Consider the following 25,764-nt stretch of genomic DNA (forward strand, 5'->3'; position numbering starts at 1 on the left):
CCTTAGATATTGGTCCATGGTCTCCTTAAAGCAGTTCTTGATTAATTACATGAGAAGTGAGGCAGGTTTATTAGGTCCTTCTATGAGTCTGTTTAAATTCTTTGAAGTTGATTATACTTCTTCATTTAGATCCAACCAGGATCGCTTTAGACACACGTTTTCCACCGTTAAGTTTAGTATTGTTTATCCTGTTAGTGGTCTCTTCAAACAACATTGAAGATAATTTTCACCGGGAAAACTAAAGACTCGAATTCCTCGACCTTTCTAATCGGTAGCTAAGTCGTAATACCTTCAAGCATCTGTCAAAGGGTTCAGAGATTAACGTTTTATCCATTTCAAACATTTGCTATTTGCCATATATCATCTGGTGTGTTTACTGTTTACATTCTTGTTCATGATTGTACAACACGTGCAACGAACAACAGCACTGAAAAAATAATCTATTGGTTTCCTCCTCGATAGCAGCATAGTCATCCAACAAGGCTCGGAAGCCTCTGGAGAAGCATCGTCCAGGTATCAGTTATGTATTCAGGCCACTGCACGTTGTTATCACCGTTACATGACGTCACGGTCCCGACCCTGCCATTATCACCACCTTCACACCAGCTGTTACTGTGACTGTGGCCGCCATTGCCTATTATCACCATTGTTCTGCACGTGTCCTCAACATTGCGGCTCGAGTACCAAGTAGTTTGAAGTTTGAGGTCAGAATCCCGTTGACAGATTTACATAATTGGAATTGCTTCATAACGAGGGTGTTCAGAATCAGGTGTTATATTTTCTTCTAGGTTGTACTGGTTGTAGGCTACTGGATGAATAATGGTGATTTCTTACATCATCATAATTCAATGTGTGAGTCTGTATCTGTATAGGTGTAACTTAATGAACAACGAAGAGAATTTATTGGTTCTCGAGTTGTAGAAAATAGTCGTTACTAAAGTAGTCTGAACATTGATCAGTTGACTGCTAAATTTAATTATCCTTATGAGAGCATGTTTGAACAAAGTGTCATGGTTCTTCCTATCACTTTGAGAAAGAAACCGCACCAGCCAAGCTAGTCGAGAGATTTCGCTCGAAGATTTCTATCCGAGCGGTTGCCACAGCAGCAAGTCGGTAGGTTGAAAACGAAAAAAGCAGGTGATTTGTTATACAGCTAGTCCGAGATTGAAGTAACGGTGCCCGGCCTTGCACATGCGCAGTTATTGAACACGATCTGCGGACCGGTTACGTTACGTAGCCGTGCCAGGAGACTGGGTATGCTGATTAATTATAATCAAGTCACCGTTGCAATCTCCTGGGCTCTTCCTTCCTCATCCCCCTCCCCCTCCCTCCATGGTCCAACAGAAGCTATACAGGAGTGTGGATGTCAGGTCAAGTTCAGACTGTGTGTCGTGTTTGGTTACATCACTTTTCACTTATAGTTTATAGGAACTGTGAATTTTGTAGGCTGTGATCCAATGATTGTTGTTTGGTAGATAAAGGTAGAGGTATTGGCTTTTGGATACTGATGTCTCTTAATAGTCGCAGATGGTAAATTAGATTTGTCATCACGTTTGAGTGGTGTTTTGCACATTTCCAGACTGAACTAAAATGGCCTTTTGGAAATTGAAACTCATATAGAATTCAGTGGAAAGTCGGCAACATTGCATCAACTTTCATCCGACCATTTTCATTCGGTCCACTCTTGTTTAAAAGCTTCATAGGAAATAGGCATTTATTCAATTTGTCCTATTTAGCCTATAGTAGGAGCAATGGTGCAACTTGAAGAATCACCTGGTAAGGAAAAATCGTACGTTAGTGTGGAGATGCTCTGGAATGTCATGTCGGTCATTGGTCCTTTTAAGTATTGCCATAGACGGGAGTTTGTCTTTTTATGGTATTGCATACAATTTGAATGGGTAGCTTCTGACTTCTAACCTTTGAGTGAGGGTTATATCTTCGTATACACGCCACCATCACAGTAAAAACTGTCGCTGACCCTTGATTTGATTGTTTCGTAAGTTAAAAATCAACTATTTCGAATTTCAGGGTCGAAATACGTTACGCGCCCACAACTATATTTTTTAAATTTACACTTGTATACCTAACTTATTAAAAACCTTTTATAGGTAATAAATAATGAAAAATAATATTTACAAAAGGTATTTGATCACACGCTGTATATATTTGGGGAAAACACACAAAATATTAGACTAACTACTGCAAATTTAAGATGTTCAAGAAGTTTGGTTGGTTAGGTTAGGTTAGGTTAGATACCACTGTTTCTAACCCATCCTAACCCAACCAAACTTCTCGAACTTCTGTGGTTATCAGTTTATCTTGTGATCTGACAACACCAAGTGAAGAAGTGGTGGTTATTATCCTATTTATATTTTCTAATGTTCCGTCTCCAACCTTCATTAGAAGGTTTCATTCATCTGGGAATTCTTCAGCTCCACGTTGATCAATGCAAACAGCTCTCATATTTAATGTGAGTGAGAAGTGTTCTATGGTTGGCCACAAATTGGATTGCTTCAGAGATGCATTGATCTCGCCAGCCCTCCTCCACTCACCACAACAGGCAGAGTTTGTCTTAAGTTGCCATAAAACATCACAGTTACCCCCCCATGGTGGTTGAACTGTTTCTAATATCTTTCAATGTCCCATCTTCAAATGCCACCTTGAGTGTTACTGTCAGACAGAAAGACAGACAGAAAGAAACACAGTCAGACAGATAGAAATTAAGACGCGTCTCGGCTTTCCTATCGTATGAAATGAAAAAATAACCGAAACATTTATGACTACGCAATGTACAGACAAAACTCTAATTTTATTTATTTAGATATTTTCCTTCTAATAAATACTTAAATCAGGTGCAAAGAATGCTGTAATGGTTCTCTTTGGTGTTTGTGAGTACATTTGGCATCATCATAGGTACACTTCTTTACACCTTGTAGGACGATTCAATCACGATTAATCATCCTTTAATCGCTGGCAAGATTACCCTAGGTGTTCAGGTTTAGCAAGTTAGGTTTATGTAAGCAGAGTATAGAGTGTGGGCCGGTAGACATAACGGACCGTCCTGACTGTGCAAATTGATCTGTAATGGTTCTGAACCGCTCGCTGACCAGGCTGGACCCATTCTCACACCTTTTCTGCAATCAGGACACTACAACACTAATGCATTGATTGTACAGTTAATACTGTGTTTACTAGACTACGATAGAATTGATTTCTGATACTGAAGTACACACTATATCCATATGGACCAGCTGTAGCTAATTTATGCACCATAATGAGCTAAAAGTGTAAAAGTCTATTTTTCGTTATACTGCGGCACAAACTGCAGTTTTTAATGCATATGACCTATATACTATTCTCCAAATAGCTGTTTGTTTAGTTGTTTTTACTGTGATCGATTTCTGTGATAGTAATAGAGAATGCAGTTTACAATAAATTGTCTTTTTTGTTTGGCATGGCTCAAAAGTTGACGGTTTTGATGGTAAATCAATCATGTACATCAACACATCATTCTGTCGTGACTGAATTCCGCTATGTTCATTCTTATTGCAATCGTTGGCTGCAACATTTAAGGGAATGGAATTTATACCTAGTTAAAGCTTGTGCTTACAGTGCGTTCAAACAGTCGTGGCACCTGAGGGATTAGGAGGCCCCAAGGGTTTCCATGGGGTGTCCTAATCCGTCAGGTTCCACAGCTGGTTGAACGGAGTATAATGATTATGTATTGCTTAATGCTTGTCAAAATATATTTCTTGTCACTAAATCGTTTATGATGCAACATAGGAAGGGCTGACCGATTGACTTGTCCGTTTGTTGCATAAAGGCTATTCGAGAATTTATAGAGCATTCTGGATCACAAGATTTTGTCTTCCAAAAGCCGTTCAACTCTGCCCAAAGAGATACAAAGAAAGAATCCATGCTTTGAGACCTCAATAATGTATTATCTTGACGTACCTTTGGATCTTGAATCTCCAAGATCATGAAGTGTAATCTAGGATATTAACAAATCACCAATTTCTACATTTGATTCATACCCGATGCTAAAGCTTCAAGTTCAAAAAATCCACAGATCTCTAATCTCTACTGCGATTCAGAGCACGTTTAACGTCGCTTTCATTACATAAACAAACGTCCAGCTATCCTTTGCCCTTGTAAGGTCAACAATAGACCCATTATAGGCGCGAGAGTGGCAGCCAGAGTAGGCCGGATCCTCCGTTTTCACTGTCTTGTAGTTTCTCGGTTTTTACCCACGTACGGAGTCTACTGACTGAAGTGACAGTGACCTCGATAGACGACCTGGGCCACTTCCGCTTCTAGGAACTGACAGGACCTGTTCCTTCTTCACTTCTTCCCACTTTGACTTCTGCCGCCCCTGATTAGCCTACTGGGGCGACATTCTTTTTGGACTCGTAAATATCGGTTTGATCGGGTTTAGGTAGACGCGTTCGGTTCTGGGTTGTTAGTGAACCTGTGGAAAACAGCTCGCAATAAAAGTTAGATTGGCTAATGGTCTTCGGAAGATGACCACGTTGTTGAATTGGCTAAAATAGAGGCCGACCTTTCGGATGCGTTGTATTATATATCCAGCTTTCATCCCAAGATGTACTCATATTTTTAGTATCAAAAATGAATACAGAACCTTATAATGTTCCTATATAATAAACCTTATAAGATTCTGTATTCATTGGTATTAACAAGTTCAACCAAAGAATCGACCAGGATTAGGTTTTGCCCATTGAAGCCTACCATTAAGATTGAGTTAGCTCGATCTTCCAAAGAGGGTTAATTTTTTTTGTGTGAAAGGCTTTCAAACGTTTCAAGTTTCGTGAGATTTTTGACACGATTAGTTCCATTATGTTCTACTGAAGGTTGTCAATGACTTAAATTGCGACTTAAATTGCTAACGCCAAAATACTGTGCAAGACTCGTGTTAATTATTTTTCGTGTATGTACAAAAATTATAATTTCAAAAGGATTAGTATTCACCATTGAATGTGTGCATATTTAAATTTGGAACTTTAAGTAGAACATTGAAGTTTGCATGGTTAACCGAGTTATAGAGCGCCTAAAAACCGAATACTGCTGGTTCGATTCCAAGAGAGAATTCGTCTGTTACGAAGAAAATATTAAAAGTTAATTGGCAGCTATATGTAATCAAACCCCGATAAGTTTTCTTTCAAACCCCTCGTATCGTCTTGGCACCGTTCTGCTACAGTGCTACACTGTCTATGATGCAGGTAGGTCGTAAAACTAGGCTACATCACCAGCCAAGTATCCATTGTGGCGGACGTAGCGTGTTATTATTGGTCAATGCTCTCAGCCACTATTCCCACACTGCAAGGATGTTTGCTATCTTGTATATCTTCTCACCAAGTACAACAACTTTGCGGATTCCACAGTTGTAATTCTATGGATCCGAGGATGTTGTAAACCAGACGAGTCTAATTGTGGTAGACAAGGAGTTGATGTCGGTAAATGATGGACAAGAGTTGAGGTACTGTAGGTCAGGTTAACCCTCGTCATCATGATGGACAGTTAAGCAGTAAGAGAGTATTCATCAGCTAAATGTATACAGTAAATGCAAATTACAGAAAATATCATCAAGAATAAGCGTGTATTCATGGTGTATTTGAGCTATTTACTTTTGTTTTATGACAATTGACAATGCATAGGCCTACATTTAAAATTGTCACAAGAGCAGCTAAATGCAGGCTACGTTTTTTACCTTTTCCTGTGTTCTGCTAGAAAATTGTGTACGATGGTTTTTATAGCATAAAAAAGAATGCTCAGGAAACTATACGCTAAACGTGTTAGAAATGCTTCAAAATCTCACTACATTTTGAAATCACACAATCGCAAAATAATTCAACAGGATTTTCGATTTCACCTTATCTTTTCAGTCACGTACCTTTTCCCGCCAAACTCACGAATTCGGAAGATTGGATAATGTTACAGTTCGAAAGACAATTTCGTACGATCTCCGACTAGAATGTGAAAGTGTTGGCATGCAGTGAGCAGAGGTCATCCAGAGTCACCTGAGGTGGTTGTAGGAGAACCTGCGGAGTGGAGAACAAGTAGCTATCGATACGCTAGATCGGGTTTCGACACCGATAAAAGCCATTCCCACCATGTCGTTCAAGGTTGGTTACGGCTGGGGCTCAAAGTGAATCGAACAAAGCCATTAGCAACTGGGTTTGAGGGGCAGAGACCTTGATAGGGCGGAGCCCTGCATGTAGTACATTTACATAGGTGGGACCAAGTGTTTGTTTTCTTCACTGACGTCCAGGTTTGTTTGGATTTCAACGAAGCAATCTGATCAGATTAACAAGAAATGGAGAACATTCTTGATTTTTGAGAATGGTCTGAAAAGGGTCTGCTAAACCATGAGCAGGTTTTTTGGTTTCTACGCCATTGACATTTTTTTACTTTTTGTGAGGGAACGATCCAAATCCTGGTCTTGTTCTTACGTCAATCTTGTGTTAACGTCCAATTGATAGCCCAATCTCGCTAGGAAAAGAATATCGTTGAAATCGAATTGAAATCCTTCTGGCCATCTTTTTGATAAAGATAGACATGGTTACGCAGAAAGATAACAAATGGTGGGGCCAAGCGAGTTTGTTATGGCCGTAAAGATTTTGTAATAATGTTTTTTTTTTATACAAGGATACAGAAGAAGCTGGAATGATAAAATCATTGACTTGGATGTCTCTTGCTTGATTTAATTCACTATGTATTATAACTGGACACTCGCTGGCCTTGGAATTGTTCATTTCCATCAGGTTCACGCTCATGCCCTACTTCAAGGTTAATTGGTGAGTTACGGCTTCCACTGGTTTAATATGTGTCATAATCAACAATGAGAAATAATTACCCAAGCAATAATCTACCGGTGATCATCATTACTTGTTCATTAAAGAAGTTGCATCGTAATGCTCCTCATCATTACGATGTGGCCAGTCTTGAGAATTTAATCTTATTTCAGTCTTGAGAATTCAATCTGATCAAATCAAATCAAATCAAATCATTTATTTAGCCAAAATTTTAACAAAACAAGTTGCATTAGCTAAGTCACATTATTTTTAAAAGATGCCTTACATAGATTTGTACAAGATTGTTGCATTGTAATTAAATTGGGATGGATTTAGTAATTGGAAATTTTTAAACAGTTTTTAGTGTTTTTTATCATCACACTATCCACAATAGTATGGAAATATTTATTTTCCTACAGTCACCTGACAAGTGGGCTTCCTTGCACTGATAATAGTACAGAAAGTTGCTAATTGCTGCGTTTACTAGTTTTCCTGCACTCCAGTATTCAAACCAAACAACACAAAACAGTTTACTTTTATTAGGGACGTAATACGTGTACTCTTGAAAATAAGTTGGCAGCACTTAAAGAACTGCGACTTCTACCAGGACTACTACAGTATACGATCAGCTGATGCATTGTTTGTTTCTCATTTCGTTCAACGCTTGGATTTAAATAGGAAATTATTTATCCCAACCTAAAAACGTGCTGTATAGTGTTTGAAAGACTAAGTATTTCTATGCTTTATAACTGTAGGAAAAATATAATGTGTTACACGAGGGCAAGGTGTCACATTGCTCACTAGTTACACAAATGACTATTTTATAGTAAAAGTAGAGATGAAGAGCTTTTAGATGACTCAGTTTATTTTTAATTATATTTTAAGGTAATAAGAGGACTTCCATTGAATTGTAGAAATAAATAATGAATAAAGTGAGAGTTTATGTCAGTTTCAATGCAGTGTCCAATGCAGTGTCCTTTCCAAGCAGTTTCTAAACCAGCCCGGCCACCATGTTAACACACCTCCATTCTCCACTGATATGCTCCATTTTTATTTACCGACCAGGCTATTGGCTTGATCATGTGTGAAATTCAATATCCTTTCTCAAACTAGATAGTTTTTTCTCACCTTACTGCAAAGAGCACTGGTTAGGAAACTAACGATGTAAACCTATCCTGCATGTCCTTATTTAATTTATTAATATGTTTGTAAAATGTCCTCCTATTTAGAATTAAAGACAAGAAACTTTAAGAAGGGTCGTTTTTGGTTGGATCTATTAAGAACTCAGCACATATTACTACTATTATTATATATCATCACGAGGGTGTAAGGTGATCTTTTTTACCCGAATTCAAGTTTTACGATCAAGGCGAGGCTGAGGTCGGAAAATGAGCGAGGGTTGAAAAGAAACATTTTGCCCATGAGATCAAATATATTTTTCGTTATATCGCACCATTATTTGAACAAACTATGTTGCAAAACTGAAATAGTTTTCATTTAAAGTTAAGCTCTCAAAACTATTTCTAGCTTGTTTTCAATTTAATTTGGTAATGGAAACAAGCAGCTATTTAGTAAGTGATGCAATCGTTTCGTGTATTACGATTATGCAAGTGTAGTGTACATTTTACTATCGATGTGTCGAATTATTTACAATAAGGCAACAATTAACTACAATCGATAAAACAATCGATACATACTTTCTATGCATGCAATTATTTATAATTGAAATTTTCAACTGAGTTGACAACAGCTAAATTTTACTCCATATAGGCTAAATATTGTAAAATTTCTTTATATTACATCCAGTTATTTACAATTTGTTTTGAAGTAAATCACATACAAGAATGTTATTTGTTATTTGTACACAATTTATTTATCTAACTAATTGATGTTCTAACTAATTACAACACCTCTAAATTTATATGATTTTTCTTCTTTTTAAAATATTCTGATTAAAGGACTCCCCCTTACCCCTTTAATAATAATAATACGAAGTTTCTATCTATACAATACTGTATACTCAATAACCTTCACATAAACTATTTCATGGTTAGCACGAAACATCAAATACAGTACCTAATAGGCTATAAACTAGTAACAAACCCTAGTCAGTGTTAATGTGTTTGGTTTCCCCCAAACTTTAACAATGTCATCAGCCACAGCCACAATGATAATCAGTTTCAACATGACAAAGTGAGTTACTGAACTGTAGACTGAAGATGTTTGTGTAACTAGTTAGTCTGCTTGTTAGCCTGATCAGAATACAGGAAACTAACAACTACTAGCTAATCAAACTGTGTTAAACTGGTGTCTGCTTAACCAGTCTCTTTTGTTTAAACCACGGGTTGTCTTGTTCATAGCTATTTTTCAATTACTGTTCACTTAGTTTTAGCTTTGTAGGCATTACCATTAAGTGGAGGTTTCAAATTAGAGTTTAACGAAATAAAAAATTCTAATACCAACTTTTTATACACTGACAGTAATATACCAAACTAAAGGGCAACTTTTATTTTAAAACATAATTTTCCCCCATCAACTTAAAGATTTCAAAGTTTGAAATCCAAGAGAGAAGAAAATAGAACTTCAATTATTAATAGCAAACTGGATAAAAGAAAATTAAGTTCTCTTTATACTAGTTAAAATGGCTACAGATGGTCCATGTGGATAAAATCTGTACTTCAATATACAAAGTCAGTGTTTACTTAGTACACATAAATATTAGTTTATAAATTGGTGGTAACACCTGTGACATTGACTTTGGATTATAAAAGTACACAGGATCATCAAAAACACTTTTTTGATCAGTTTTTAATGTCCATCGGGTATACTTTGACTGAGCTGATGATGCTAACTTAGTGTGCAAATTATTTTATTTTAGGTATGTTTTACTCTTGGTGACTATAATACCTAAATTTTACTTTACGTTTGTTCTATTTTGGCCCTCTTGTATGCCTTAAAATTGTCTTCAGTGCATATAAGCATTGTAAATACAAAAATACAAGGAATAGTATGGTAAAATTAAGCAATTAAGAGAAAGTTTCAGACATCACTCTTATGGGATGCAGTAAATGTTAAGTACTGTGTGCAAGTAACTTGTAACTAATTTATCTGACATTGTTGGTTTTCTGTTTCAGGCTGGGAACTTAGAGGACTACACTGCTATAGGTTCTTTAGTATATTACACTCGTGGGAAAATGCAGCCCAGCTTTGCAATAGGTGAGTTTTTTGTTTGTTTTCCCCAATTCTAGTTACACTTTCTCTCACTAGGTTGCACCAATCTCCCTGGGAACTTTTGGATTAACCAAACTCTCACTAATCAGTGATCACTAATGTTTTGCTTCATTAGTGACTGTGAGAATCACTAGAATGTCATTACAGATTCAATAGTGATCTAAAGTTAAGTGTCTACACAGATTTTTTAGGTTATAAAACTACTTCTTAACACTATGTCTCAACAACTAACTATGTCTTAACAATGAAAGAAATTATTTGGGAGGGAAAAATAATACCCCTAATATCCAACCGGTCCCCCAAAATACCTTTAATTCCAGATTGGGATTTTTTATGTTTGTCAAGAAACTTTTTAAATTATCAATCATTGATATGGGAACACCACCTATGTGTGTATTTTAACCCAAATATAAACTAATCAGTTAGTACCTATGTTACAACCATAATGACTATGGAGGGATCACTTTGAAAGTTTCACTCAACAAAATCAAAGTGAAAATGCATATAAGTGTATAACCTGAGAAAGTTGTACAAGGAAAATGAGTCAAATAAATCTTGTACAATGATGAATCAAGATAAAATCTGCGAGAACACTGTGAATGGATTGTGGAATGCATTAGAAAGCTGTAGGGATCAGCTGATGATGTAAGAGACAGCATCTTCAGCTGTCCTGCAAATGTCAAAGGCAACTCCTCCAATAGCCACTCATTATATGCTATTGTTTTGTCTATGTTTTAAATTTAACCTTTTATTTTTCATAAGCTGTAGTTTATATTTTAATGTAATTTTTTTTTAAGTCAAAAGTTGTAAACCTCTGTTGTTAAACCCCAAAGTTCTAACAGTTTTGTAACTTATGCCATTTTCAAATAAATCGTTAAAACGTCTTGAAGTCAGATTATTATATGACTAATTATTATGAAAAGGATAATTTATTGAGCTTGTTTTGGCATACAAAAATACAGTGGATAGATGTTAAATTTCATTTGTGTTTATATACCTAATAGTACTACGATAACTGTTATAATACCTAATACAGTACCTAATGTTCTAGACGTTTTTGTTTAGAAAAATGTAGGGATCAAAATGATTCTTAGAGTTTGGTAATATATAGCTATGATAGCAACACAAAAAATTTAAGTAGCTCTAACTAATACTAATGAAAACTACAGGTACAATGTTCAGAGGCATTATGCAAAGTATTAATTTATGAATAAACCGAATCTCCATTACTTTCATTCTATTACATCTTTAAAAAGTATTTTAATTAATATCTTAATAATAGATACTGAAAAACTAGTTCACTTGGCACTTGGGACCACCACGCGCTTTCAGTTCTAGTATATTTTGCCAGACACTGGTTTGCGACGAGAAAGGAAAGGCCTGAGCAGCGAGGACTGTGCGAAAATTCCCATCACACAGGGTCTTCCTCCACTGTAAGTGGTATAGTACAAGAGGACGAGAGGGGGCGGTGTTGGACTTTTTCCCTAAACACCAGAACTAGTGCTAGACACCACTTAAGTGGCCCATTGAATGTTTCCTCTGTACCTTACTTTTCTGTGGCACATCTACAAGAAATGAATCTTGTATTTTATTGTTGGCACATATCTCCTATCAAGGGACATCATTACGTTCTGTCACAACACCATTACTGTTCTAGCGAGTGAGTAACTTTGCCCAACTCTGTTATAGGTACGGCAGTGACCTGTTATTAGTCGAGTCATACGCAGAGAACAATTTCACAGCCAAATTAGCACATAAGAGTTTAGGCCCTGCGGACAGAGCGAATCAAAAGTACTGGTTGGGACTCGCCTCCTTGGACGATCTCAACACTAACACACTCGAGTCTGCGGCCGGTGTTCTAGTCTCACAATATGCAGGTAAAATTGAGATTGTATTTAATAAGGTTTATAATTACTTATTTAACTATTTTTATAAGGTAAACATTATTCAGACCTACATACATGCAGGTGCTTTGTACATTTTCTTTGTGCTATTTAAGAGATAATTGCAGACATTTTCGATATGACGATTAGTAAAATAGTACCTTGTACAAAGTTTTTCTAGATCTGGAATCTGATGCCATACACAAGTGGGAAAGTACAAAACAAGATCATATACATTAAAATTATATTTTTTGTGAATTTTCCTCTATTCTCTAGGGAAGAAGCTATTTTCATTACTATTTGTCTGTATTTCGAACTGAAATGTAGAAAATATTGGCTTGATTTCTAAAGATTGTTTCAAAACTTTTTCAGAATTCTTTTCTTGTTGTAGGTTTTAAACAATCAGAACTAATGGGTGTACTGTATTAAGTCCAGGTCATTAAAGACATTGGTTTATTGTTTCCTACACACAAAACAGTTTTTTTATAAAAAGGATTCAAATTTTTTGAGCTTTTTAGAAAGTATCAGAAATAAAATGAAGGTTTTTGCCAAATATTATACAGGCTAAAGAGAATAACATTCTAGAAGGGTACTAGCCCCTAGCCCCATTAGGCTCGTCACCACTATAACGTCACGATTATCACATAAAGATTTGGATTAGACTCTTTGATTGCCAAAGTCTAATCTATTAAAAATCATTCAAGTATAGTCAAAACACCCATCAGCAACAGATGATGAACGTCAAACTGATTTGCGACTTTGTGCAGGTTTCTGGTCGCTGGACCAGCCTGACCCCTCGTCAGGTGAGTGTGTGGATGTCATGCTCTCGGACGAACAACAGTCCTGGGAGCTGCAGACATGCGAGTCGCTGCTGCCCTTCCTATGTAGGGCCAACGCTTGTCCTGCCGGTGAGTGCCTTGTAGTTGTTATAGAAAAATTGTTGCAACGGCTGAAAAAGCTATACTTATGCAGCTACAGTATTGTTATAAGGTGATACATTTTTATCTGTTAGTAATGATTAGGAGGTTTTTCATTTTTTTGTTTTTCCATTTTGTTAGTACTAGTTACAGTGAATTTTTTCCACCTCTATCAATATTAAATGTGATTTCTATGCAAATAGGAAATCACTTTCAAAAATAAACTTTTGTCTATTTTTAGCCAACTACTATTCAAAAAAATATAGCTGCACAAAAGCAAACAGCTGTTATTGACACAGATATATCAAAAATCACCTTCAAGGGAGTTGAAACAGGGCACAATATTATCAGCTGTAGTTTCAGCTCGTAAATATTATTCTCGGATATTGTTATTGTTTAATTAAGTTGTTTGACAGGAAAAATTTAACAGTGAAATCAAAGAATTGATATTCATGAATGATCCAAGCAATACTAATTTTTTAACTCCTGGCTACAGAATGATAAAAGTTTTGTTTATCACAGAGCAAAAGTTTCTTTTGGTTTTTAAAAATTTTGCATACCCATCTTTCCATGTGCACCATAATCAACCACTGCACTAAAAATTACTACCCAAAGTTTTGCGCACCTTTATAAAAATCTCACGAATCATCGTTCTGACTAGGTTCATACCACTGTTCCAACGGCCGCTGCATCAATGCTGCGTTCCGCTGTGACAAGGAGGACGATTGCGGGGACGGCAGTGATGAGCTGGACTGTCCTAACCTGTGTCACCACTACATGGCGTCTAGTGGGGATGTGGTGGAGAGTCCTAACTACCCTCACAAGTACGAGCCCCTGGCTACATGCAAGTGGACCCTTGAGGGACCCCAGGGACACAATATTCTGCTGCAGGTTGGTGACGATTCCTTCCGTTTACTTAATAACTTAAACATTTAGATTTTAGATACGATGTAGATTTGTATTTGTGATAAAAGTACAACCTATCTTCATACTATCATTCATAAAGGATGAGGTACCTTGATTATTATTTCATTAAGTAGACCCAATTGAATTTTGGACAAGGATCAATAATTAAAAACCTCAACAATCGATAACATAAGGGTTCAGATTTGAAATTTAAAGGTTGTCCCAGAGCTTGCTGGAGATTAAGTTGGAAATTTTTAAATGACAAATAAGACTTTGCTTATTTAGCTTATTATTATTATTAGAATAGGGAACCCATATTTTTTTTCTACAACGGTGGTTAGCTTTCCCGTGAAAATCACAACTACAACACTGGGATACGTATAGTAGTTTATTCATAGCCTCTTGTTCCTTTCTAGGACGCTTTTTTGGGATTGACAAATTTTAATATGTACAGTAATCAAAGTTTTCTTCCAGGTTGTGTTTGTAATTAGTTTGCCTGGAAGTTACCCATCTACCGTAAATTCTCTCCGCAGTAACAATTAACTTGTTAGTAGGTAAAAAACTAAAAGCTGCAAAAATTGAGTTGATGACGTAGCTACAACATTTTTTCATTGTTTCAGTTCCAAGAGTTTGAGACGGAAAAGACATTCGACACGGTGCAGATTCTGGTTGGAGGAAGAACAGAGGACAAAGCTGTCAGTTTGGCTACACTGTCGGGCAAACAGGACTTGGGCAACAAATCCTTTGTTTCAGCCTCAAACTTCATGATCATCAAGTTCAGCACCGATGGATCAGTTGAGAAGAAAGGATTCAGGTATGAGGCCATTACACACGCTGTGAAACTAGTATTTGTTGCTGGTAGTGTGGTAAAGAAGTATTGTACATGACCCTCATACGGGAAGGTTTTTACAATTTACAGTACTCGTAAACTGATGCTCATACCATACAACAGGGCCGATTTACCGAATAGGCACGGTAGGCACGTGCCTAGGGCGCAAGGCAATTGGCTTTTTGGGGGGCGCCAAAAATTTGGAAAATAAAAAAATTGGTGGTTGTATTTGCATGCGATCGCGGTAAACTTCTGATAATCCCTCGCGGCCGTGTAGACATCGTAATCGTCTCCCGCGTTTGCGGCAAGATTCTTACCACTTTCCGTGGTTGCGTTGTTTAGACATAATTATCGTCTTCCATGATCGAGGCAATACATGAGCATATCCCGCGGTCGTGAGGATATTATCCTCGTCTTGCGCGATCGCGGTCAAATTCTGACCACCCCTCGCAGCCGTGAAGACATCATTATATCGTCCCCCGCCGGTCTTGTGGACATAGTAATCGCCTCCCGCGATTGAGGCAAAATGGTAATCATCTCTCTCAGTCTTGTGGAGATCATCATCCTCTTCCGCAAATTAGGCAAAGTTCTGACCTTAACCCGCGATCGTTTGGCCATTATCATTGTCTTCCGTGATCGTGGCAATATTCTGATCACCCCTCACGGCCGTGTATAAATCATTATCGTATCTCCCGCGGTCCTGTAGACTTCGTAATTGTCTGCCGTAGTCGTGAAGACATCGTAATCGTCTGCCGTAGTCGTGAAGACATCGTAATCGTCTCCCGCGATTGTGAAAAATGGTAAATGTCCCCCACGGAAATATGGAGATCATTGTCTTCCGCGAATGAGGCAAAATTCTGATTTTTCCCGCGGTCATGTGGACATTATCATCGTCTTGCGCGATCGTGGCATAATTCTGATCATCCCTCGTGGCCATGTAAAAATCATTATTGTATCTCCCGCGGTCCTGTAGACATTGTAACCGTCTCCCGCGGTCGTGAATACATGGAAATCGTCTCCCGCGATTGCGGCAAAATGTTAATCATGTCCCGCAGTTGTGTGGAGATCATCATCGTCTTCCGCGATCGCGGCAAAATTCTTCCTGTTTCCCGCGGTCGTGCGTGGACATTATCATCGTCTTCCGTGATCGTGGCAATGTTCTGATTATCCCTCGCGGCCAGTTGTAAACATATTATCGTCTCCCGCGGTCGTCACGGAAACGTAGACAAAATTCACACATAATTCCCGTTTAAAAAAACTCCCGCATGATTCCCGGATTTCCCGGTCGGTGGACACCCTGTTATATATATTGCAAAGGGGCACTACTATTAATTGTGCCTAGGGCGCTGACAGGGCCAAAAGCGGGCCTGCCATACAATCCTATTTCCTGGCCTTGAAGTTTAGTTGTTGAACTACAACGATAGAACGTGAAGTATAATATACTATTTTCATAATATAAAATAAAGATAAATCTTTTTCAATTCTTCTTCCTGATCTTCTTGAACTGACCCTTATTCCCTTCTTCCAGAGCTTCTTGGAAGACGGAGCCACAGTCGTGTGGAGGTAACCTACGAGCCACACCTCAGCCACAGATACTCAAGTCCCCTGGATATCCTCAGCACTATCCTGGTGGACTGGAATGTCTGTACATCCTCACGGCTCAGCAAGGACGCATCATCACACTGGAGGTATTACAGTTTTCGAACAGTATTTGATTTCAAATCCATTCATTGTGACAAGTAGGGTACAACAGATTAGGTTCAACAGATTTTGGACCTTGGTAGAGATCTTGAGATGAGCTCTTGGCACACATACAGTAGTGTATTTATCATTCGCCTTAATCATTTTGTAGATTTTCTTGTTGAAAATTTTCCATGTTAAGTTTGAAACGGTGATTTAAGACTTGAGGATTTTGTGAATGGTCAACGTACGACTAAAATATGTTTTTGTTGTTTTTGCTGTGTAATAGTGTAATGTACAGAATAATCACATACAGAGAAAGATAAATTTGAAAGGTAAATTTGAAGCCTATTACACACATTTATAAACAATCTGTTAAATTTATAAAATGGGTAAAAGCAATTTCAAGTGCAGCATTCTTGAAACATGGTGAACATTTACTTATCTTTTCAAAATACAATTCAGACATGAAAAATTACAATATAGAGGTGCAAAGCTCAATTTTAGATCTTAAGTATTTTTTTTCACAGGTTCAAGACCTTGATTTGGAGACGAACAGGGATTACATCCTAATCAGAGATGGAGACTCACCGAAAAGCCCAACGATTGCAAGACTGACTGGTAAAATAGACAACAACCCAAGAATCATCATGTCTACAGAAAGTAAACTGTACTTGTACTTCAAGACCAGTTTGGGAGAATCACAGAAAGGATTCAACATTAGATATTCCCAAGGTAACAATCAAGAGATATTGCATAAGCTGATTTTAGAGGTGGAGTGAAATATTTTTGCTGCTTGTTGCAGCTTTTTGAATTCTTCTCCTCAACAGTTCATTATATTCTCATACAAATACATGGGTAACATTTTACTCACAAACGACCCCCCAACTTTCCACAACTTATTAATTTTATTTCTTTATTTTTTTTATTTTGTATGTCTATGCCAAAGATAAAACCTGATACACTTTTCATAAGAGAAAGCAGCGCTAACTTTTTTTGTATTTACCGTGGATCGAACCGGTCCCTTTTGCACAGAAGTCACTAGGCTACCAACAGACCCAAGTATAAAAGCAATTACCGAAATTTTTCTAAAATCAAAACTAACTCTAGCCACTTTCTGCTACAGGTTGCAGAGCGACAGTGGACACAGCCAACGGAACAGTCTCGTCCCCAGCATACGGACTTGCTGACTACCCGAGCAACCAAGAGTGTCTTCTGCGCATCCACAACCCCTCGGGCAGCGCACTCTCCCTCAAGTTTGACTACTTCAACGTCCACCCGAGTGACACAGTGCAGGTGTTTGATGGTACCAGTACCAGCGGACTTAGACTTCACCCGGGTAGTGGGTTCTCTGGCACCCAAGTACCCAAAATCACCCTGACAGCCTCCAGCGGTACCATGCTGATACGCTTCACCACCGACGCTCTGCACAACAGCAAGGGATGGCACGCTCAGTACTCTGCTGGTGAGTGTTTTTCTACGATAAAGAAAATACTTAAAAGTTGTGAATGGGGATTATTGCTTCCTCTAAGAACACACATTGGTGTAAACTTTGTAATAAATTTATAAACGCTTATTTTTTTCTGGTTAAACCTTTGACTATATTAGTGCTGTGTAGTCAATTAAATGATTTACACAGTTTACACTCTTTTCACTTTTATTCTTGAAAAGTTTGTTAGCTTTCAAAAGCTTACTACCTATATGCATGAGGATACAGAGGGTGAAATTATGATTCTGGGTGAAGATTCAAAACCAAAAAGTGCTCAAGTTATTCCCATGACTTTGTATAGCCTACTGTATTATTAAAAATGAATGATAAGGTTTTTTTTGTTATTTGGATCGTTATTGTGTTAAATTTCAATTACGACTATATAGTGAATAACATCAGTGTTCACCAGTTTTGGGATCTGAAATCTGATCCGGTCCTCAGTTGAAAAATTACCTACAACATTACATGAATAGTACACAAACTAATCTAGAAATTGCAAAAAAAACACACAGATAACTAAGTGGTTGTCAAAACAAAAAAACAAAAAATCTTTAAAAAATTTAAATTGGTACAAATAGGGGGTAGAGAACACAATGGACATGTCTGCAAAAGATGACTGAAGAACATGCATCATCACCAAAAATGAATTATGAATAAAGAGTTCCTACTGTTTTGTTATCTCACAATCTCTATTTTTTTAGATTTGATTAAACTAAAATTTTCTTTGTATATTCTTTAAATCTAACCAACTTCCACAATTGTTCACAGACTGCCCAGTGTTGAGGCCAGGAGAGGGAGCTCTAGCATCCAACAGGGACACAGCGTTTGGCACAGTGGTTGTCTTCACTTGTCCCGTGGGACAGGAGTTTGCCACGGGGACGGCCAAGATCACAACAGAGTGTCTGCCCGGAGGTAACTGGAGCATCTCGTACATCCCGAAGTGTCAGGAGGTCTACTGCGGACCTGTACCTCAGATTGACAACGGCTTCTCCATCGGCTCCAGCAACGTGACGTACCGAGGCGAGGCACTGTATCAGTGCTACGCTGGGTTTGCCTTCCCATCCGGTCTGCCTATTGAGAAGGTGTCTTGCTTGGCGGACGGACGGTGGGAGCGACTACCAACTTGTTTAGGTAGGGTAGAAACTGTTAAATGTCTGTATTTTGTTAACTTTGCCAGTTTGAATTATTCTGTTTTTGTTATACAGTTAAGTCTCAGTTATTCAACCTAAGCCTTTCAGAGCAAAGTTGGATAAGAGAAAAGGTTTTGACCTATTTGGTTTTGAGTAATGTTTTGATTTTTTGGTTATTTTTACATTATTTGCGATAATGGCTTCAAAACTAAAAATGTAGTGATAATAACAAAAAACCAACTTTAATATATCTTTAATGGGTTTTATAATATAGAAGAATAATTAATTTTGTGATTTTTTTAACATATTTAAAATTTTATCTATTAGTTTCTGTGTACTATTTGTAGTGAGGAATTCATTTACATTCCTTGAATTTGAATACTATTTCTTTTGACCAAAAGCCAATTCAAGCTAAAACCGCATTACTAGTTGCATACTCAATTGATCTAAAAACATATCAATAACAATTGCTCATTCCACACTTCTTACACCTAACTCTCTCTGTCTCTGTTCAGCATCGCAATGTCCCCCACTGCCGGAGGTGTCTCATGCCAACGCCACTATCCTGAACGGCGGTGGTCGCAGTTACGGCACAATCGTTAGGTACGAGTGTGACCCTGGCTACGTCAGGACCGGACACCCTGTCATACTGTGCATGAGCAACGGAACTTGGTCCAGCACTCCTCCCACCTGCTCTCGTAAGTAAAGACGTAAAACACCCTCCTCTGGTCATGAAAATTCTGACCAAAAACTGATTTTCTAGCTGATAAATTATTTTTATGATTTCAGTTATTTAAATAACTTCTTGATCAGCATTGTACGTGTTATTAAATTTACAGAAAGTAAATAAAAGAAACGTCTTATAACACTTAAAACTAAAACATATATTTACGCTTATACTGTTACTCACAAGACGGTAAATATACAAAAAAGATGGTAAGTGGTGATCGATTTCGATTGGACACTCTAATCATCATCATACCCAATAGGTGAATGTGGGTTTGCTGTATATTTACCATCTTGTGAGTAACAGTATAAGCGTAAATATATGTTTTAAGTGTTATAACGTTTCTTTTATTTACTTTCCATTCAGTTATTTCTCAATCAAATTTATAGTTTTTATGTTGAGTCTAAATTGTGTTGAATAAAAGATAAAGTTCAATCTGAGAAAGTTCGAGTACTAGGCTAACATACAAAAAAGGTCACCAAACATAACGCCTGGAGATTAATACATTCACTTTGCATGCCCAGGTGCAATGTGTCCCAAGCTGCCGGAGATTGCGAATGGATTCGTTATCGAGGCTTCACAAAGGTACTTGTTTGGGGACGAAGCTCGTGTCCAGTGCCACAAAGGTTTCAAGCTCGTCGGAGGTTCCAACATCATCAGATGTGGTCCAGAACAGACTTTTGTCAACCCACCAAAATGTGAAGGTATGTTTTAGCAAGTTTGTATTTGAGTTTTAAAGCCATTAAGATTAACTGTGCAGTTAAAAGCACGTCAGATTTAAGTTACTGTGTTGTTCTTTACCTGGTTTACTACATCCAGCTTCATAAATGAATATGCCTATATTGAAATCACTTTTTATATAAAAATTATTGACTACTGACTTTTTCTTTAAAAAATAGATTTGATACGGTAACAAAACATTAAAAAACAAGACAAATTTTTGGAGCTTGATTTGATTTAATTTAATTGAATGTACACAACACACATATAAACTATGGAAAAGTAAAGAATCCACAACTAAAAGAGGCAAAAAAGTTATATCACCTATGGAATTACAAACCTCTCAGACAATTCTCCAGAAGTTGAATACCTTTCCCAAAATTTATTATGGAACTATAAAGAGAAATTATAGTGTTATTTTAAACCTCCTTCGATTGTTTCATACAAGACAACAATAGGAGCTGCAAATCATAGACTATTTTCTTCATGTTTTAACTGAGCTGTGTATGCGCAGACATCAACGAGTGTGCTAGCAGCCAGTGTGACCAAGCATCTACAGAGTGCATCAACACTCCAGGAAGTTTCTATTGCAAGTGCCGTGGAGGGTTCGCCTCAACCCTGGACTGTCGCCCCGTGGGAGATCTCGGGCTCACGTCCGGTGGCGTACCTGACGACTCCATCACCGTGTCCAGCTCTGAAGTGGGGTACCCCAAGGAGGTAAGATCTAAAGAGATGAATTTAAAAAATGTATAAATGTTAGTAGCCTTTCAACTAACCATCCATGATGAAGAGCCTGTGTGTGAACAGTTATAATTGAAGCAAGACTTGACCTGGAACATTTCTATAGTTTATTTACATCCTTTCTTCACATCTTGGGACATGTTAGGCTTTAGCCTAGAAATAGGTGTTACCATCATCACCAGATAAAGCCAGTGGTGGTTCTAAGGGGAGGGGGGACACAGGGGATAAAGCTCCCCCATTGAACCCTGTAAAAATTCAAAAATGTATTTTGTCCTAAAACGTAACAGGTTTTTTACAGTTCTATAAAGTAAAAATAGATGTATTAAGTAAAAATAGCTTAAGAAAGGCACCAAATTAGCTTTAAAAATATAAAATTTTCCAAAATGGGAACTCATGACACCCCTTCTTTTGTTCACCCCCGAACCCCCTTGTTAGCCCCCCCTTGACAATGTCCTAGAACTGCCACTGGTTAAAGCAATTGATGATTGGCAAGATTTGACTAGGAGACTTTCATACTGAAGCCCTTTCTACTTGACTAGCTTGCTCTCATGAATATAGCAATACAAAAGTAGACGGAACTGACAATATGTCAGTGCATTGGAATGCATTTGCAGTACTTTCCTGAGTTCCTTAAACTACCAATTCACCAACAAAATAGTGTACATTTACACACACTCATTCCCATGGCCATTTATGCCCAAGGCCGCACCAACAACTGCTCTCCATCTCTCTCTATCTTCTGCCTCTTCCACTGCGGCCCCCATTTCTCTGACGTCCTTGTAGATGACACCACCATCTCTTCTTGGGCCTTCCTAATGGTTGTTTCCCTTCTGGCTTTTCTATGCCTGCTTCTTTTAATAGTGAGCCCCGTTCTCTCTGTAGTGTGTGTCCTGCCAACCTTATTCTCCTTTCTTTCACATTTACATGTACTGACAACAATATGCTTTCCTTTTTCAAAGATGAAAATTTCAATGCTTAAGTAATTTTTAAGTATAATCAAATCCTCCAAAAAATGTTCTATTACAGATGGTTCGCCTGAACAGTGGTCTAGGCTGGTGTGGTACCAACATAGAGCCTGGCTTCAACTGGGTTATGTTAGATCTCAAGGCACCAACAATCATCCGAGGCTTCCGAACACAGAGTGTACAAAGGCCAGAAGGAAGTCCTGCTTTCACCTCTGCAGTTAGGATCCAGGTCGGTGATTTAAAACTTTAAAATTTCCATTAATATTTCAAAAAGTTTATTTTTGTCTTGTTGACCCATAAAAAAATCTATATCTAAATGAGGATACAAATACATTAGAAAACCTCCAATCAAAGAGTTAAAACTCTAAAAGACACACTCATTTATACTTCCAAAAGCAGTTAATGCAGTTATCAACTCAAAAACATTTGACCAGTATCTCTATTATCAACTTATATGACTAAAATTTATATTTTTTTTAAGATTGAAAAATTCACTATAAAGACTATGTCTTTAAGGTTGCTCATATTTAAAAACTGAAATGAGATTTAACACTTAATCATATCCTATCCTAGCTATGGTATTTCTTTAAATGGACAAAAAATAAAAAATATATATACTGTATAGTAAGAACCAGAGAGTCAAACATTTCTTGTTTAATGAGATATAAATATAGTACTGTTAATATATTTGACTGAGTGTAGCCAATTTTTATTGCATTCAGTAGTTCCGTGACTGATATTACTGTCTGCTCAAAAATCTTTGAGGACCACTATCAGAAATAATTCAATAATATGTTGATCAATTTCCAGTACACCAACAACCTTACTGATGTAATGAAAGACTACACAAACCCTGATGGAACTCCAGTGGAATTCAGAATCCTTGAGCCAACTCTGTCAGTCTTGAATCTGCCTGCCCCAATAGAGGCTCAGTACATCAAGTTTAAAATACAGGTGAGAAAAGTGTCTAATTGTTATTTATTTAGAGATTTTCTTTACTATTATCATTGATTTTGTATAATGAGTTAGGCATTGGTTCATCCTTGATGCTTCACTCTTTAGTTAGAATACCAGAAGGAAGAAGAAGCTTATAGGAAGAGAAACGTTTGAAGATTGAAACTTGAAAACCTCTCTTTTACTTACTCAAACCTTCTAGGTTGAAAATGCTGTCAGTGGTAGCAGAGAAATTTTTCGGTAGGCCTATAGCGAAAGTTTGTTGTGTTTTCTGTGAAACGGAAGATTCTTTCCCAATCAAGTACATCTGCTATCCTAACAAAAGGTCCTCTTTGCAATTTTAACAGTTAACCTGATAAAGATTAAACCATGGTAAAACTAAGGTCTTAAAGTAAATTTCAAAGAATATATTTTTTCTAGGACTATGTAAACGCGCCATGCATGCGTCTAGAGGTGATGGGCTGCACGCGTCTGGAATGTGCTGATGTCAACGAATGTTCTTCTGACAACGGCGGATGTGACCAGAAATGTATCAATAGGTAGATATCTATTCAACAAATAATTATATTGGATGGGTTCATGTTGAAATATTCAAACCTCATTACTCACAAATTATTGTTCCAAGAAGTATATTTTTGTTTGAGCTCTTTATTTATTATTTGTGTCAGTGTAAAGAGTTGTGTTATTGATATTCACATTAGATACCTCACCATATTAATTTTTTATCAAAGTATTTAGACATGCAAGGATTTAACCAACATCATAATAATCAGTACTTAGTTGATACGTAAAAATTGATCTCATCATTAAAAAACATTATATTTCTGATGTAAAATTAAGGCTAAAACGTAAGGCCTCTAATTAAAAATAAATCAAGTTTATTATGTGTCTATGTATTTTTGTCTATCTAGTCCTGGAAGTTATGCCTGCGTTTGTAACGTTGGCTACGAGCTGTTCAGCCGCAACGGAACCGCAGGGTTCAGCGTTGACAAATCCGAGACAGGTTCGCAAGACGGAGACATCTTCCAGTACAACAAGACCTGCGTTCCCGTCATGTGTCCACCCCTGGCCGCGCCCAAGAATGGAATCATCCTGACGACGCAAGACTCCTTCCACTTCGGAGACCTGGTCAGCTTCCAGTGCCACTTTGGCTTTGTGATGGCGGGCTCGGCCAGTCTGCTATGTACCTCTGGGGGAGTGTGGAACGGATCAGTGCCTGAATGTCAATGTGAGCTTTCTAGATTTTGTCAAATACACTTAAGCTTGATAGTTAGTTGGTTTGGTGCAAAATTCAGGAGTAAAAAACGTTATAAAGTTATGTGAAAAAATCTTTAACCTCATAGTCATGTGCTACAAGCTTTTTATATTAGTAACTCTAATTTGGATTGGATTAAAGGTGGTTTATTAAGTCACAATGACCTGAAATCTTTAAATGTGTAGTTTCCTTCAGAAATTCAACTAATTAATTAGTTATTAAATTGTAAGTAGATGTTAACAAGGTACCTATTTTACATTATTTAAAAAACATCAGTCACTGTAAAAAATAGATTAAGATTACATATATAGTTACCTGTAATATTATATTAAACAAGTTTTAATTGATATTTGTGACCCCTTAAACTTAATGCTATTGGTAACCTAATATTTACTTACAAACATTGCTATGTTGCCTCCCTCAAAACCCACACTATTCACCCAACTAATCTTGTTTTTCTTTTCAACACGTTATTTTTCATGACAATAAGCTGTTTTACCTAACCTGTGATGACATTTCAGACGCCCAGTGTGTGAGTCTGCCAGATGATAAGGAGGAAGGACTTATGATCCTGAGACCGGACAAGGACACAGTGTTAGTCCCGTTCAGACAAAACGTCACTCTACAGTGCAACAGCAACGGACGTAACCTTCGTGGCACTGCCACCTCGGGCTTCCGCCAGTGTGTCTACGATCCCAAACCTGTAAGATGTATTACAAACTATATAATGCAAATAAGCTATCAACCTAGTTAATTACGACCAAACAGAGTTTAAAGGTATTTTCTAGAATTAAATTTAACAAATGGGTTGCACCAACAATTTTCCAAGGTGTTTTATATAATGCTTGAGTTAGATGATAGGTTAATTTTTTAGAATCAACTGTAGTTGGTACTTAGACTTAAATAAAAACATCTGCATATTGGTTCAGCATCAGCATTCGGCGTTTGGTTGTACAGTATTAAATTACTGAATAAGTTACATACAATTCCAACTTCAGGTTCTGGTATCAGGTCTTATCTTCAGGTGGGAAGGAACCTAAAAGATGTACCTGAAGATTAAACAAATAACACCTCTTCAAATTTTGTGAAACTTTGTGTTTACTTATCAGTGATAAAAATCATCTGCAATAGGACTTTACACGATAAGATAAATGTATAGTAAATAACCAAAATATTCACTTTTACTTGTTCCCGCAGGGTTTCCCCGAGTACTGGCTGTCAGGAAGTAGTCCCGGCTGTCCCCGCGCAGACTGTGGTGTTCCTGTACCAACTCCTGGAGCAGAATACGGCAACTACCCGGACACTCGCTACCAGTCGTCTTTCTTCTTTGGCTGCCAAGACACGTTCAAGCTGGCTGGACAGACAGACAGGAATGACAACGTGGTGCGCTGCCAGGCTAACGGAGTGTGGGACTTTGGAGATCTGAGGTGCGAGGGACCCGTGTGTCTAGACCCGGGCCGACCCGTCGACGGTTACCAGCTGGCTACCAGCTACGAACAGGTATGAAGCTCTGTTCATTTATTCCTGA

General features: G+C 37.6%; 1 protein-coding gene across 1 annotated transcript in view; it reads left to right on the forward strand.

Annotated features, from left to right (window-relative positions):
- LOC128988380 (uncharacterized) overlaps positions 1-25,764 on the forward strand; it is a 113,165-nt gene that overhangs the window by 42,461 nt on the left and 44,940 nt on the right. Inside the window, exons 4-21 of the mRNA XM_054409622.1 lie at positions 9,944-10,025; positions 11,730-11,917; positions 12,691-12,831; positions 13,502-13,731; positions 14,367-14,560; positions 16,104-16,263; positions 16,786-16,990; positions 17,382-17,720; positions 18,513-18,875; positions 19,390-19,572; positions 20,126-20,305; positions 20,836-21,038; positions 22,089-22,256; positions 22,838-22,981; positions 23,402-23,520; positions 23,893-24,209; positions 24,758-24,939; positions 25,434-25,736. Of these exons, the coding sequence (XP_054265597.1) occupies positions 9,944-10,025; positions 11,730-11,917; positions 12,691-12,831; positions 13,502-13,731; positions 14,367-14,560; positions 16,104-16,263; positions 16,786-16,990; positions 17,382-17,720; positions 18,513-18,875; positions 19,390-19,572; positions 20,126-20,305; positions 20,836-21,038; positions 22,089-22,256; positions 22,838-22,981; positions 23,402-23,520; positions 23,893-24,209; positions 24,758-24,939; positions 25,434-25,736 (3,701 nt within the window). The remainder of the gene's footprint in view (positions 1-9,943; positions 10,026-11,729; positions 11,918-12,690; positions 12,832-13,501; positions 13,732-14,366; positions 14,561-16,103; positions 16,264-16,785; positions 16,991-17,381; positions 17,721-18,512; positions 18,876-19,389; positions 19,573-20,125; positions 20,306-20,835; positions 21,039-22,088; positions 22,257-22,837; positions 22,982-23,401; positions 23,521-23,892; positions 24,210-24,757; positions 24,940-25,433; positions 25,737-25,764) is intronic.

Source organism: Macrosteles quadrilineatus, unplaced genomic scaffold, assembly GCF_028750875.1.
Source record: "Macrosteles quadrilineatus isolate MER2022 unplaced genomic scaffold, UCM_ALF_1.0 Scaffold_3__2_contigs__length_128488019, whole genome shotgun sequence".
In the NCBI taxonomy this organism is placed as follows: Eukaryota; Metazoa; Arthropoda; class Insecta; order Hemiptera; family Cicadellidae; genus Macrosteles; species Macrosteles quadrilineatus.